Here is a 15,125-nt window from a genome sequence, read left to right as displayed (position 1 = left end):
TATTGTAGAAGAATCTTCATTTCTGGTTGCAGTGGTGGCTGCTGTAGTGGTTGAGGAAGCAGCTTCAGTTGTTGTTGGAGCTGCTGCAGTTTTAGTGGCCATAGGAGCTAAGGTAGATGTAGTAGGAGCTGCAGTTGTCGTAGGGGATGTTGTTGTGGTAGTCAGTGCTACAGTTGTGGTTGTCGTAGGAGTTAAAATGGTAGTAGGACCTTTGGTTGCGATTGGCGTTGTTGGAGCTACAGTTGTCGAAGGGGAGATTGTTGTGGTTGTCGTAGTTGCTATAGTTGTTGTAGAAGAAGCGTCAGTTGTGGTTGTAGGAACTGCTGCAGTTGTTGTGGCCGTAGGAGCTACAGTTGTTGTTGTAGGAGCAGCAGTTGTCATAAGGGATGTTGTCATGGTTTTTGTAGAAGGATCTTCATTTCTGGTTACAGTAGGGGCTGCTGTAGTGGTTGAGGAAGCAGCTACAGTTGCTGTTGTCGGAGCTGCTGCAGTTTCAGTGGTTGTAGCGGCTACAGTTGTTGTACTAGCTGCTGTTGTGGTTGCTGTAGGAGTTAAAATGGTAGTAGGTCCTGCAGTTGTGATTGGTATTGTTGGAGCTACAGTTGTTGTAGTAGGAGCTGCAGTTGTCGTAGGGGAGGTTGTTGTGGTTATTGTAGAAGAATCTTCATTTCTGGTTGCAATGGGGGCTGCTGTAGTTGTTGAGGAAGCAGCTTCAGTTGTTGTTGGAGCTGCTGCAGTTGTAGTGGCCGTAGGAGCTAAGGTAGATGTAGTAGGAGCTGCAGTTGTCGTAGGGGATGTTGTTGTGGTAGTCAGAGTTTCTACAGTTGTTGTTGTGGTTGCTGTAGGTGCTACAGTTGTGGTTGTCGTAGGAGTTAAAATGGTAGTAGGACCTTCAGTTGTGATTGGCGTTGTAGGAGCTACTGTTGTTGTAGTAGGAGCAACAGTTGTTGAAGGGGAGATTGTTGTGGTTGTCGTAGGTGCTATAGTTGTTGTAGAAGAAGCGTCAGTTGTGGTTGTAGGAACTGCTGCAGTTGTTGTGGCCGTAGGAGCTACAGTTGTTGTAGTAGGAGCTGCAGTTGTCGTAAGGGATGTTGTCATGGTTATTGTAGAAGGATCTTCATTTCTGGTTACAGTAGGGGATGCTGTAGTGGTTGAGGAAGCAGCTACAGTTGCTGTTGTCGGAGCTGCTGCAGTTTCAGTGGTTGTAGCGGCTACAGTTGTTGTACTAGCTGCTGTTGTGGTTGCTGTAGGAGTTAAAATTGTAGTAGGTCCTGCAGTTGTGATTGGCATTGTTGGAGCTACAGTTGTTGTAGTAGGAGCTGCAGTTGTCGTAGGGGAGCTTGTTGTGGTTATTGTAGAAGAATCTTCATTTCTGGTTGCAGTGGGGGCTGCTGTAGTGGTTGAGGAAGCAGCTTCAGTTGTTGTTGTAGCTGCTGCAGTTGTAGTGGCCGTAGGAGCTAAGGTAGATGTAGTAGGAGCTGCAGTTGTCGTAGGGGATGTTGTTGTGGTAGTCAGAGTTTCTACAGTTGTTGTTGTGGTTGCTGTAGGTGCTACAGTTGTGGTTGTCGTAGGAGTTAAAATGGTAGTAGGACCTTCAGTTGTGATTGGCGTTGTAGGAGCTACTGTTGTTGTAGTAGGAGCAACAGTTGTTGAAGTGGAGATTGTTGTGGTTGTCGTAGGTGCTATAGTTGTTGTAGAATAAGCGTCAGTTGTGGTTGTAGGAACTGCTGCAGTTGTTGTGGCCGTAGGAGCTACAGTTGTTGTAGTAGGAGCTGCAGTTGTCGTAAGGGATGTTGTCATGGTTATTGTAGAAGGATCTTCATTTCTGGTTACAGTAGGGGATGCTGTAGTGGTTGAGGAAGCAGCTAAAGTTGCTGTTGTCGGAGCTGCTGCAGTTTCAGTGGTTGTAGCGGCTACAGTTGTTGTACTAGCTGCTGTTGTGGTTGCTGTAGGAGTTAAAATGGTAGTAGGACCTGCAGTTGTGATTGGCATTGTTGGAGCTACAGTTGTTGTAGTAGTAGCTGCAGTTGTCGTAGGGGATGTTGTTGTGGTTATTGTAGAAGAATCTTCATTTCTGGTTGCAGTGGTGGCTGCTGTAGTGGTTGAGGAAGCAGCTTCAGTTGTTGTTGGAGCTGCTGCAGTTTTAGTGGCCATAGGAGCTAAGGTAGATGTAGTAGGAGCTGCAGTTGTCGTAGGGGATGTTGTTGTGGTAGTCAGTGCTACAGTTGTGGTTGTCGTAGGAGTTAAAATGGTAGTAGGACCTTCGGTTGCGATTGGCGTTGTTGGAGCTACAGTTGTCGAAGGGGAGATTGTTGTGGTTGTCGTAGGTGCTATAGTTGTTTTTGAAGAAGCTTCAGTTGTTGTTCCAGTAAGGGCTGCAGTCGTTGTTGTAGAAGACGCTTCAGTTGTGGTTGCAGTAAGGGCTGCAGTAGTGCTTGTGGAAGCAGCTTCTGTTGTTGTTGTAAGCTCTGGTGCTGTTGAAGTGGCCGTAGGAGCTCCGGTGGTTGAAGTAGGAGCTGCAGTTGTCGTAGGGGATGTTGTTGTGGTAGTCGTAGTTTCTACAGTTGTTGTTGCAGAAGCTTCTGTTGTGGTTGCTGTTGGAGCAGAACTTGTGTTTGTCGTAGGACTTACAATGGTAGTAGGTCCTGCAGTTTTGATTGGCGATGTAGGAGCTACAGTTGTTGGAGCTGCAGTTGTCGAAAAATATGTTGTTGTAGGTGCTACATTTGTGGTTATTGTAGAAGGATCTTCATTTCTAGTTGCAGTAGGGGCTGCTGTAGTGGTTGAGGAAGCAGCTTCAGTTGTTGTTGTAAGAGCTGCTGCTGTTGTAGTGGCCGTAGGAGCTCCGTTGTTTGTAGTAGGAGCTGCAGTTGTCGTAGGGGATGTTGTTGTGGTAGTCGTAGTTTCTACAGTTGTTGTAGAAGAAGCTTCTGTTGTGGTTGTAGTAGGGGCTGCACTTGTTCTTGTGGAAGAAGCTACAGTTGGAGTTGTAGGAGCTGTGGTTGTCGTAGTAGCTGCATCATTTGTGGTGGTCGCAGGATCTACCATTTTTGTCGTAGTAGAAGCTGTAGTTGTTGCCGTAGGTGGTATTGTTGCGCTTGTTGTAGATGTCATAGAAGCTGCAGTGGTTGTCGTTGCAGCTGCTGTTGTTGTTGTATGAGCTAGAGTTGTTGTTGCCATAGGGGCTGCAGTAGTGGTTGTGGATGCAGCGACAGTTGGTGCTGCTGCAGTTGTAGTGGTCGTTGGAGCTCCAGTTGTTGTACTAGCTGCTGTTGTTGTTGCTGTAGGAGCTACATTTGTGTTTGTCGTAGGACTTACAATGGCAGTGGATCCTGCAGTTTTGATTGGCGTTGTAGGAGCTGCAGTTGTTGGAGCTGCAGTTGTCGAAAAGGATGTTGTTGTGGTTGTCGTAGGTTCTACAGTTGTGGTTGCTGTAGGTGCTCCAGTTGTGGTTGTCGTAGGAGTTAAAATGGTAGTAGGACCTTCGGTTGTGATTGGTGTTGTAGTGGCCGTAGAAGCTCCAGTGGTTTTAGTAGGAGCTGCAGTTGTCGTAGGGGATGTTGTTGTGGTTATTGTAGAATGATCTTCATTTCTAGTTGCAGTAGGGGTTGCTGTAGTGGTTGAGGAAGTAGCTTTAGTTGTTGTAGTAGGAGCTGCAGTTGTCGAAGGCGATGTTGTCGTAGGTGCTATAGTTGTTTTAGAAGAAGCTTCAATTGTGTTTGTGGAAGAAGCTGCAGTCGTGGTTGCATTAGGTAATGCAGTAGTGGTTGTGGAAGCAGCTACAGTTGTTGTAGTAGGAGCTGCAGTTGTCGAAGGGGATGTTGTCGTAGGTGATATAGTTGTTCTAGAATGATCTTCATTTCTAGTTGCAGTAGGGGCTGCTGTAGTGGTTGAGGAAGCAGCTTCAGTTGTTGTTGGAGCAGCTGCAGTTGGAGTTGTAGGAGCTGTTGTTGTCGTAGTAGCTGCATCATTTGTGGTGGTCGCAGGATCTACAATTTTTGTCGTAGTAGAAGCTGCAGTGGTTGTCGTAGCAGCTGCTGTTGTGCTTGCTATTGTAGCTGGAGTTGTTGTATGAGCTAGAGTTGTTGTTGCCATAGGGGCTGCAGTAGTGGTTGTGGATGCAGCTACAGTTGGTGTTGTTTGAGCTGCTGCAGTTGTAGTGGTCGTTGGAGCTCCAGTTGTTGTACTAGCTGCTGTTGTGGTTGCTGTAGGAGCTACATTTGTGTTTGTCGTAGGGCTTACAATGGTAGTAGGTCCTGCAGTTTTGATTGACGTTGTAGGAGCTACAGTGGTTGGAGCTGCAGTTGTCGAAAAGGATGTTGTTGTGGTTGTTGTAGGTTCTACAGTTGTTGTTGTGGTTGCTGTAGGTGTTCCAGTTGTGGGTGTCGCAGGAGTAAAAATGGTTGTAGAACCTTCGGTTGTGATTGGCGTTGTTGTAGCTACAGTTGTCGAAGGGGAGATTGTTGTGGTTGTCGTAGGTGCTATAGTTGTTTTAGAAGAAGCTTCAGTTGTGGTTGTGGAAGAAGCTGCAGTCGTGGTTGCAGTAGGTAATGCAGTAGTGGTTGTGGAAGCAGCTACAGTTGTTGTTGTAGGAGCTGCAGTTGTCGAAGGGGATGTTGTCGTAGGTGATATAGTTGTTGTAGAATGATCTTCATTTCTAGTTGCAGTAGGGGCTGCTGTAGTGGTTGAGGAAGCAGCTTCAGTTGTTGTTGGAGCAGCTGCAGTTGTAGTGGCCGTAGGAGCTACGGTAGTTGTTGTAGGAGCTGCAGTTCTCGTATGGGATGTTGTTGTGGTAGTCGTAGCTTCTACAGTTGTTGTAGAAGAAGCTTCTGTTGTGTTTGCAGTAGTAGGGGCTGCACTTGTTCTTGTGGAAGAAGCTACAGTTGGAGTTGTAGGACCTGTTGTTGTTGTAGTAGCTGCATCATTTGTGGTGGTCGCAGGATCTACAATTTTTGTCGTAGTAGAAGCTGCAGTGGTTGTCGTAGCAGCTGCTGTTGTGCTTGCTATTGTAGCTGGAGTTGTTGTATGAGCTAGAGTTGTTGTTGCCATAGGGGCTGCAGTAGTGGTTGTGGATGCAGCTACAGTTGGTGTTGTTTGAGCTGCTGCAGTTGTAGTGGTTGTTGGAGCTCCAGTTGTTGTACTAGCTGCTGTTGTGGTTGCTGTAGGAGCTACATTTGTGTTTGTCGTAGGGCTTACAATGGTAATAGGTCCTGCAGTTTTGATTGACGTTGTAGGAGCTACAGTGGTTGGAGCTGCAGTTGTCGAAAAGGATGTTGTTGTGGTTGTCGTAGGTGCTTCAGATGTTGTTGTGGTTCCTGTAGGTGCTACAGTTGTGGTTGTCGTATGAGTTAAAATGGTAGTAGGACCTTCAGTTGTGATTGGTGTTGTTGGAGCTACAGTTGTCGAAGGGGAGATTGTTGTGGTTGTCGTAGGTGCTATAGTTATTGTAGAAGAAGCTTCAGTTGTGGTTGCAGTAAGGGCTGCAGTAGTGGTTGTGGAAGAAGCTGCAGTCGTGGTTGCAGTAGGTAATGCAGTAGTGGTTGTGGAAGCAGCTACAGTTGTTGTAGTAGGAGCTGCAGTTGTCGAAGGGGATGTTGTCGTAGGTGATATAGTTGTTGTAGAAGAAGCTTCAATTGTGGTTGCAGTAGGGGCTGAAGTAGTGCTTGTGGAAGCAGCTTCAGTTGTTGTTGTAAGAGCTGCTGCTGTTGTAGTAGCCGTAGAAGCTCCAGTGGTTTTAGTAGGAGCTGCAGTTGTCGTAGGGGATGTTGTTGTGGTTATTGTAGAATGATCTTCATTTCTAGTTGCAGTAGGGGTTGCAGTAGTGGTTGAGGAAGCAGCTTCAGTTGTTGTAGTAGGAGCTGCAGTTGTCGAAGGCGATGTTGTCGTAGGTGATATAGTTGTTGTAGAAGAAGCTTCAATTGTGGTTGCTGTAGGGGCTGCAGTAGTGCTTGTGGAAGCAGCTTCAGTTGTTGTTGTAAGAGCTGCTGCTGTTGTAGTAGCCGTAGAAGCTCCAGTGGTTTTAGTAGGAGCTGCAGTTGTTGTAGGGGATGTTGTTGTGGTTATTGTAGAATGATCTTCATTTCTAGTTGCAGTAGGGGCTGCAGTAGTGCTTGTGGAAGCAGCTTCAGTTGTTGTTGTAAGAGCTGCAGTTTTAGTGGCCGTAGGAGCTACGGTAGTTGTAGTAGGAGCTGCAGTTCTCGTAGGGGATGTTGTTGTGGTAGTCGTAGCTTCTACAGTTGTTGTAGAATAAGCTTCTGTTGTGGTTGCAGTAGTAGGGGTTGCACTTGTTCTTGTGGAAGAAGCTACAGTTGGAGTTGTAGGAGCTGTGGTTGTCATAGTAGCTGCATCATTTGTGGTGGTCGCAGGATCTACAATTTTTGTCGTAGTAGAAGCTGCAGTGGTTGTCGTAACATCTGCTGTTGTGCTTGCTATTGTAGCTGGAGTTGTTGTATGAGCTAGAGTTGTTGTTGCCATAGGGGAGGCAATAGTGGTTGTGGATGCAGCTACAGTTGGTGTTGTTTGAGCTGCTGCATTTGTAGTGGTCGTTGGAGCTCCAGTTGTTGTACTAGCTGCTGTTGTGGTTGCTGTAGGAGCTACATTTATGTTTGTCGTAGGGCTTACAATGGTAGTAGGTCCTGCTGTTTTGATTGACGTTGTAGTAGCTACAGTGGTTGGAGCTGCAGTTGTCGAAAAGGATGTTGTTGTGGTTGTCGTAGGTGCTACAGTTGTTGTTGTGGTTACTGTAGGTGCTACAGTTGTGGTTGTCGTAGGAGTTAAAATGGTAGTAGGACCTTCAGTTGTGATTGGCGTTGTTGTAGCTACAGTTGTCGAAGGGGAGATTGTTGTGGTTGTCGTAGGTGCTATAGTTGTTTTAGAAGAAGCTTCAGTTGTGGTTGTGGAAGAAGCTGCAGTCGTGGTTGCAGTAGGTAATGCAGTAGAGGTTGTGGAAGCAGCTACAGTTGTTGTAGTAGGAGCTGCAGTTGTCGAAGGGGATGTTGTCGTAGGTGATATAGTTGTTGTAGAATGATCTTCATTTCTAGTTGCAGTAGGGGTTGCTGTAGTGGTTGAGGAAGCAGCTTCAGTTGTTGTTGGAGCAGCTTCAGTTGTAGAGGCCGTAGGAGCTACGGTAGTTGTAGTAGGAGCTGCAGTTCTCGTAGGAGATGTTGTTGTGGTAGTCGTAGCTTCTACAGTTGTTGTAGAAGAAGCTTCTGTTGTGTTTGCAGTAGTAGGGGCTGCACTTGTTCTTGTGGAAGAAGCTACAGTTGGAGTTGTAGGAGCTGTTGTTGTTGTAGTAGCTGCATCATTTGTGGTGGTCGCAGGATCTACAATTTTTGTCGTAGTAGAAGCTGCAGTGGTTGTCGTAGCAGCTGCTGTTGTGCTTGCTATTGTAGCTGGAGTTGTTGTATGAGCAAGAGTTGTTGTTGCCATAGGGGCTGCAGTAGTGGTTGTGGATGCAGCTACAGTTGGTGTTGTTTGAGCTGCTGCAGTTGTAGTGGTCGTTGGAGCTCCATTTGTTGTACTAGCTGCTGTTGTGGTTGCTGTAGGAGCTACATTTGTGTTTGTCGTAGGGCTTACAATGGCAGTAGGTCCTGCAGTTTTGATTGACGTTGTAGGAGCTACAGTGGTTGGAGCTGCAGTTGTCGAAAAGGATGTTGTTGTGGTTGTCGTAGGTGCTTCAGATGTTGTTGTGGTTCCTGTAGGTGCTACAGTTGTGGTTGTCATAGGAGTTAAAATGGTAGTAGGACCTTCAGTTGTGATTGGTGTTGTTGGAGCTACAGTTGTCGAAGGGGAGATTGTTGTGGTTGTCGTAGGTGCTATAGTTGTTGTAGAAGAAGCTTCAGTTGTGGTTGCAGTAAGGGCTGCAGTAGTGGTTGTGGAAGAAGCTGCAGTCGTGGTTGCAGTAGGTAATGCAGTAGTGGTTGTGGAAGCAGCTACAGTTGTTGTAGTAGGAGCTGCAGTTGTCGAAGGGGATGTTGTCGTAGGTGATATAGTTGTTGTAGAAGAAGCTTCAATTGTGGTTGCAGTAGGGGCTGAAGTAGTGCTTGTGGAAGCAGCTTCAGTTGTTGTTGTAAGAGCTGCTGCTGTTGTAGTAGCCGTAGAAGCTCCAGTGGTTTTAGTAGGAGCTGCAGTTGTCGTAGGGGATGTTGTTGTGGTTATTGTAGAATGATCTTCATTTCTAGTTGCAGTAGGGGTTGCAGTAGTGGTTGAGGAAGCAGCTTCAGTGGTTGTAGTAGGAGCTGCAGTTGTCGAAGGCGATGTTGTCGTAGGTGATATAGTTGTTGTAGAAGAAGCTTCAATTGTGGTTGCTGTAGGGGCTGCAGTAGTGCTTGTGGAAGCAGCTTCAGTTGTTGTTGTAAGAGCTGCTGCTGTTGTAGTAGCCGTAGAAGCTCCAGTGGTTTTAGTAGGAGCTGCAGTTGTTGTAGGGGATGTTGTTGTGGTTATTGTAGAATGATCTTCATTTCTAGTTGCAGTAGGGGCTGCAGTAGTGCTTGTGGAAGCAGCTTCAGTTGTTGTTGTAAGAGCTGCAGTTTTAGTGGCCGTAGGAGCTACGGTAGTTGTAGTAGGAGCTGCAGTTCTCGTAGGGGATGTTGTTGTGGTAGTCGTAGCTTCTACAGTTGTTGTAGAATAAGCTTCTGTTGTGGTTGCAGTAGTAGGGGTTGCACTTGTTCTTGTGGAAGAAGCTACAGTTGGAGTTGTAGGAGCTGTGGTTGTCATAGTAGCTGCATCATTTGTGGTGGTCGCAGGATCTACAATTTTTGTCGTAGTAGAAGCTGCAGTGGTTGTCATAGCAGCTGCTGTTGTGCTTGCTATTGTAGCTGGAGTTGTTGTATGAGCTAGAGTTGTTGTTGCCATAGGGGAGGCAATAGTGGTTGTGGATGCAACTACAGTTGGTGTTGTTTGAGCTGCTGCATTTGTAGTGGTCGTTGGAGCTCCAGTTGTTGTACTAGCTGCTGTTGTGGTTGCTGTAGGAGCTACATTTATGTTTGTCGTAGGGCTTACAATGGTAGTAGGTCCTGCTGTTTTGATTGACGTTGTAGTAGCTACAGTGGTTGGAGCTGCAGTTGTCGAAAAGGATGTTGTTGTGGTTGTCGTAGGTGCTACAGTTGTTGTTGTGGTTACTGTAGGTGCTACAGTTGTGGTTGTAGTAGGAGTTAAAATGGTAGTAGGACCTTCAGTTGTGATTGGCGTTGTTGTAGCTACAGTTGTCGAAGGGGAGATTGTTGTGGTTGTCGTAGGTGCTATAGTTGTTTTAGAAGAAGCTTCAGTTGTGGTTGTGGAAGAAGCTGCAGTCGTGGTTGCAGTAGGTAATGCAGTAGAGGTTGTGGAAGCAGCTACAGTTGTTGTAGTAGGAGCTGCAGTTGTCGAAGGGGATGTTGTCGTAGGTGATATAGTTGTTGTAGAATGATCTTCATTTCTAGTTGCAGTAGGGGTTGCTGTAGTGGTTGAGGAAGCAGCTTCAGTTGTTGTTGGAGCAGCTTCAGTTGTAGAGGCCGTAGGAGCTACGGTAGTTGTAGTAGGAGCTGCAGTTCTCGTAGGGGATGTTGTTGTGGTAGTCGTAGCTTCTACAGTTGTTGTAGAAGAAGCTTCTGTTGTGTTTGCAGTAGTAGGGGCTGCACTTGTTCTTGTGGAAGAAGCTACAGTTGGAGTTGTAGGAGCTGTTGTTGTTGTAGTAGCTGCATCATTTGTGGTGGTCGCAGGATCTACAATTTTTGTCGTAGTAGAAGCTGCAGTGGTTGTCGTAGCAGCTGCTGTTGTGCTTGCTATTGTAGCTGGAGTTGTTGTATGAGCAAGAGTTGTTGTTGCCATAGGGGCTGCAGTAGTGGTTGTGGATGCAGCTACAGTTGGTGTTGTTTGAGCTGCTGCAGTTGTAGTGGTCGTTGGAGCTCCATTTGTTGTACTAGCTGCTGTTGTGGTTGCTGTAGGAGCTACATTTGTGTTTGTCGTAGGGCTTACAATGGCAGTAGGTCCTGCAGTTTTGATTGACGTTGTAGGAGCTACAGTGGTTGGAGCTGCAGTTGTCGAAAAGGATGTTGTTGTGGTTGTCGTAGGTGCTTCAGATGTTGTTGTGGTTCCTGTAGGTGCTACAGTTGTGGTTGTCGTAGGAGTTAAAATGGTAGTAGGACCTTCAGTTGTGATTGGTGTTGTTGGAGCTACAGTTGTCGAAGGGGAGATTGTTGTGGTTGTCATAGGTGCTATAGTTGTTGTAGAAGAAGCTTCAGTTGTGGTTGCAGTAAGGTCTGCAGTAGTGGTTGTGTAAGAAGCTGCAGTCGTGGTTGCAGTAGGTAATGCAGTAGTGGTTGTGGAAGCAGCTACAGTTGTTGTATTAGGAGCTGCAGTTGTCGAAGGGGATGTTGTCGTAGGTGATATAGTTGTTGTAGAAGAAGCTTCAATTGTGGTTGCAGTAGGGGCTGAAGTAGTGCTTGTGGAAGCAGCTTCAGTTGTTGTTATAAGAGCTGCTGCTGTTGTAGTGGCCGTAGAAGCTCCAGTGGTTTTAGTAGGAGCTGCAGTTGTCGTAGGGGATGTTGTTGTGGTTATTGTAGAATGATCTTCATTTCTAGTTGCAGTAGGGGCTGCAGTAGTGCTTGTGGAAGCAGCTTCAGTTGTTGTTGTAAGAGCTGCAGTTGTAGTGGCCGTAGGAGCTACGGTAGTTGTAGTAGGAGCTGCAGTTCTCTTAGGGGATGTTGTTGTGGTAGTCGTAGCTTCTACAGTTGTTGTAGAATAAGCTTCTGTTGTGGTTGCAGTAGTAGGGGTTGCACTTGTTCTTGTGGAAGAAGCTACAGTTGGAGTTGTAGGAGCTGTGGTTGTCGTAGTAGCTGCATCATTTGTGGTGGTCGCAGGATCTACAATTTTTGTCGTAGTAGAAGCTGCATTGGTTGTCGTAGCAGCTGCTGTTGTGCTTGCTATTGTAGCTGGAGTTGTTGTATGAGCTAGAGTTGTTGTTGCCATAGGGGCTGCAGTAGTGGTTGTGGATGCAGCTACAGTTGGTGTTGTTTGAGCTGCTGCAGTTGTAGTGGTCATTGGAGCTCCAGTTGTTGTACTAGCTGCTGTTGTGGTTGCTGTAGGAGCTACATTTGTGTTTGTCGTAGGGCTTACAATGGTAGTAGGTCCTGCAGTTTTGATTGACGTTGTAGGAGCTACAGTGGTTGGAGCTGCAGTTGTCGAAAAGGATGTTGTTGTGGTTGTCGTAGGTGCTTCAGATGTTGTTGTGGTTCCTGTAGGTGCTACAGTTGTGGTTGTCGTAGGAGTTAAAATGGTAGTAGGACCTTCAGTTGTGATTGGTGTTGTTGGAGCTACAGTTGTCGAAGGGGAGATTGTTGTGGTTGTCGTAGGTGCTATAGTTGTTTTAGAAGAAGCTTCAGTTGTGGTTGTGGAAGAAGCTGCAGTCGTGGTTGCAGTAGGTAATGCAGTAGAGGTTGTGGAAGCAGCTACAGTTGTTGTAGTAGGAGCTGCAGTTGTCGAAGGGGATGTTGTCGTAGGTGATATAGTTGTTGTAGAATGATCTTCATTTCTAGTTGCAGTAGGGGTTGCTGTAGTGGTTGAGGAAGCAGCTTCAGTTGTTGTTGGAGCAGCTTCAGTTGTAGAGGCCGTAGGAGCTACGGTAGTTGTAGTAGGAGCTGCAGTTCTCGTAGGGGATGTTGTTGTGGTAGTCGTAGCTTCTACAGTTGTTGTAGAAGAAGCTTCTGTTGTGTTTGCAGTAGTAGGGGCTGCACTTGTTCTTGTGGAAGAAGCTACAGTTGGAGTTGTAGGAGCTGTTGTTGTTGTAGTAGCTGCATCATTTGTGGTGGTCGCAGGATCTACAATTTTTGTCGTAGTAGAAGCTGCAGTGGTTGTCGTAGCAGCTGCTGTTGTGCTTGCTATTGTAGCTGGAGTTGTTGTATGAGCAAGAGTTGTTGTTGCCATAGGGGCTGCAGTAGTGGTTGTGGATGCAACTACAGTTGGTGTTGTTTGAGCTGCTGCAGTTGTAGTGGTCGTTGGAGCTCCATTTGTTGTACTAGCTGCTGTTGTGGTTGCTGTAGGAGCTACATTTGTGTTTGTCGTAGGGCTTACAATGGCAGTAGGTCCTGCAGTTTTGATTGACGTTGTAGGAGCTACAGTGGTTGGAGCTGCAGTTGTCGAAAAGGATGTTGTTGTGGTTGTCGTAGGTGCTTCAGATGTTGTTGTGGTTCCTGTAGGTGCTACAGTTGTGGTTGTCGTAGGAGTTAAAATGGTAGTAGGACCTTCAGTTGTGATTGGTGTTGTTGGAGCTACAGTTGTCGAAGGGGAGATTGTTGTGGTTGTCATAGGTGCTATAGTTGTTGTAGAAGAAGCTTCAGTTGTGGTTGCAGTAAGGGCTGCAGTAGTGGTTGTGGAAGAAGCTGCAGTCGTGGTTGCAGTAGGTAATGCAGTAGTGGTTGTGGAAGCAGCTACAGTTGTTGTAGTAGGAGCTGTATTTGTCGAAGGGGATGTTGTCGTAGGTGATATAGTTGTTGTAGAAGAAGCTTCAATTGTGGTTGCAGTAAGGGCTGAAGTAGTGCTTGTGGAAACAGCTTCAGTTGTTGTTGTAAGAGCTGCTGCTGTTGTAGTGGCCGTAGAAGCTCCAGTGGTTTTAGTAGGAGCTGCAGTTGTCGTAGGGGATGTTGTTGTGGTTATTGTAGAATGATCTTCATTTCTTGTTGCAGTAGGGGTTGCTGTAGTGGGTGAGGAAGCAGCTTCCGTTGTTGTAGTAGGAGCTGCAGTTGTCGAAGGCGATGTTGTCGTAGGTGATATAGTTGTTGTAGAAGAAGCTTCAATTGTGGTTGCTGTAGGGGCTGCAGTAGTGCTTGTGGAAGCAGCTTCAGTTGTTTTTGTAAGAGCTGCTGCAGTTGTAGTGGCCGTAGGAGCTACGGTAGTTGTAGTAGGAGCTGCAGTTCTCGTAGGGGATGTTGTTGTGGTAGTTGTAGCTTCTACAGTTGTTGTAGAATAAGCTTCTGTTGTGGTTGCAGTAGTACGGGATGCACTTGTTCTTGTGGAAGAAGCTACAGTTGGAGTTGTAGGAGCTGTGGTTGTCGTAGTAGCTGCATCATTTGTGGTGGTCGCAGGATCTACAATTTTTGTCGTATTAGAAGCTGCAGTGGTTGTCGTAGCAGCTGCTGTTGTGCTTGCTATTGTAGCTGGAGTTGTTGTATGAGCAAGAGTTGTTGTTGCCATAGGGGAGGCAGTAGTGGTTGTGGATTCAGCTACAGTTGGTGTTGTTTGAGCTGCTGCAGTTGTAGTGGTCATTGGAGCTCCCGTTGTTGTACTAGCTGGTGTTGTGGTTGCTGTAGGAGCTACATTTATGTTTGTCGTAGGGCTTACAATGGTAGTAGGTCCTGCAGTTTTGATTGACGTTGTAGGAGCTACAGTGGTTGGAGCTGCAGTTGTCGAAAAGGATGTTGTTGTGGATGTCGTAGGTTCTACAGTGGTTGTAGTGGTTGCTGTAGGTGTTCCAGTTGTGGGTGTCGCAGGAGTAAAAATGGTTGTAGAACCTTCGGTTGTGATTAGCGTTGTTGTAGCTACAGTTGTCGAAGGGGAGATTGTTGTGGTTGTCGTAGGTGCTATAGTTGTTTTAGAAGAAGCTTCAGTTGTGGTTGTGGAAGAAGCTGCAGTCGTGGTTGCAGTAGGTAATGCAGTAGTGGTTGTGGAAGCAGCTACAGTTGTTGTAGTAGGAGCTGCAGTTGTCGATGTGGATGTTGTCGTATGTGATATAGTTGTTGTAGAAGAAGCTTCAATTGTGGTTGCTGTAGTGGCTGCAGTAGTGCTTGTGGAAGCAGCTTCAGTTGTTTTTGTAAGAGCTGCTGCAGTTGTAGTGGCCGTAGGAGCTACGGTAGTTGTAGTAGGAGCTGCAGTTCTCGTAGGGGATGTTGTTGTGGTAGTCGTAGCTTCTACAGTTGTTGTAGAATAAGCTTCTGTTGTGGTTGCAGTAGTAGGGGATGCACTTGTTCTTGTGGAAGAAGCTACAGTTGGAGTTGTAGGAGCTGTGGTTGTCGTAGTAGCTGCATCATTTGTGGTGGTCGCAGGATCTACAATTTTTGTCGTAGCAGAAGCTGCAGTGGTTGTCGTAGCAGCTGCTGTTGTGCTTGCTATTGTAGCTGGAGTTGTTGTATGACCAAGAGTTGTTGTTGCCATAGGGGAGGCAGTAGTGGTTGTGGATGCAGCTACAGTTGGTGTTGTTTGAGCTGCTGCAGTTGTAGTGGTCGTTGGAGCTCCCGTTGTTGTACTAGCTGCTGTTGTGGTTGCTGTAGGAGCTACATTTATGTTTGTCGTAGGGCTTACAATGGTAGTAGGTCCTGCAGTTTTGATTGACGTTGTAGGAGCTACAGTGGTTGGAGCTGCAGTTGTCGAAAAGGATGTTGTTGTGGTTGTGGTAGGTTCTACAGTTGTTGTTGTGGTTGCTGTAGGTGTTCCAGTTGTGGGTGTCGCAGGAGTAAAAATGGTTGTAGAACCTTCGGTTGTGATTAGCGTTGTTGTAGCTACAGTTGTCGAAGGGGAGATTGTTGTGGTTGTCGTAGGTGCTATAGTTGTTTTAGAAGAAGCTTCAGTTGTGGTTGTGGAAGAAGCTGCAGTCGTGGTTGCAGTAGGTAATGCAGTAGTGGTTGTGGAAGCAGCTACAGTTGTTGTAGTAGGAGCTGCAGTTGTCGATGTGGATGTTGTCGTAGGTGATATTGTTGTTGTAGAAGAAACTTCAATTGTGGTTGCTGTAGGGGCTGCAGTAGTGCTTGTGGAAGCAGCTTCAGTTGTTGTTGTAAGAGCTGCTGCAGTTGTAGTGGCCGTAGGAGCTATGGTAGTTGTAGTAGGAGCTGCAGTTCTCGTAGGGGATGTTGTTGTGGTAGTCGTAGCTTCTACAGTTGTTGTAGAATAAGCTTCTGTTGTGGTTGCAGTAGAAGGGGATGCACTTGTTCTTGTGGTAGAAGCTACAGTTGGAGTTGTAGGAGCTGTGGTTGTCGTAGTAGCTGCATCATTTGTGGTGGTCGCAGGATCTACAATTTTTGTCGTAGTAGAAGCTGCAGTGGTTGTCGTAGCAGCTGCTGTTGTGCTTGCTATTGTAGCTGGAGTTGTTGTATGAGCAAGAGTTGTTGTTGCCATAGGGGAGGCAGTAGTGGTTGTGGATGCAGCTACAGTTGGTGTTG

The 15,125-nt window shown here is 46.6% G+C and overlaps 2 protein-coding genes and 1 long non-coding RNA gene across 3 annotated transcripts in view; 1 reads left to right on the top strand and 2 right to left on the bottom strand.

Annotated features, from left to right (window-relative positions):
- Positions 1–15,125, top strand: part of LOC135552125 (uncharacterized) — an 87,512-nt gene that overhangs the window by 47,573 nt on the left and 24,814 nt on the right. The gene's annotated exons all lie outside the window — the stretch shown is intronic.
- Positions 4,700–6,533, bottom strand: LOC135551605 (mucin-2-like). The gene is made up of 6 exons (XM_064982800.1): positions 6,508–6,533; positions 6,172–6,341; positions 5,876–6,029; positions 5,228–5,662; positions 5,005–5,140; positions 4,700–4,864 (listed from the first exon to the last, which is right to left on the bottom strand). Exons 1-6 carry the CDS (start codon positions 6,531–6,533, stop codon positions 4,700–4,702), a joined length of 1,086 nt encoding a protein of 361 aa, XP_064838872.1.
- Positions 12,815–15,081, bottom strand: LOC135551604 (mucin-2-like). The gene is made up of 3 exons (XM_064982799.1): positions 14,303–15,081; positions 13,260–13,511; positions 12,815–13,034 (listed from the first exon to the last, which is right to left on the bottom strand). Exons 1-3 carry the CDS (start codon positions 15,079–15,081, stop codon positions 12,815–12,817), a joined length of 1,251 nt encoding a protein of 416 aa, XP_064838871.1.

Source organism: Oncorhynchus masou, chromosome 13, assembly GCF_036934945.1.
Source record: "Oncorhynchus masou masou isolate Uvic2021 chromosome 13, UVic_Omas_1.1, whole genome shotgun sequence".
NCBI lineage: Eukaryota > Metazoa > Chordata > Actinopteri > Salmoniformes > Salmonidae > Oncorhynchus > Oncorhynchus masou.
Note: the sequence above shows the minus strand (reverse complement) of the source record. Positions and strands in the feature narration are given on the sequence as shown.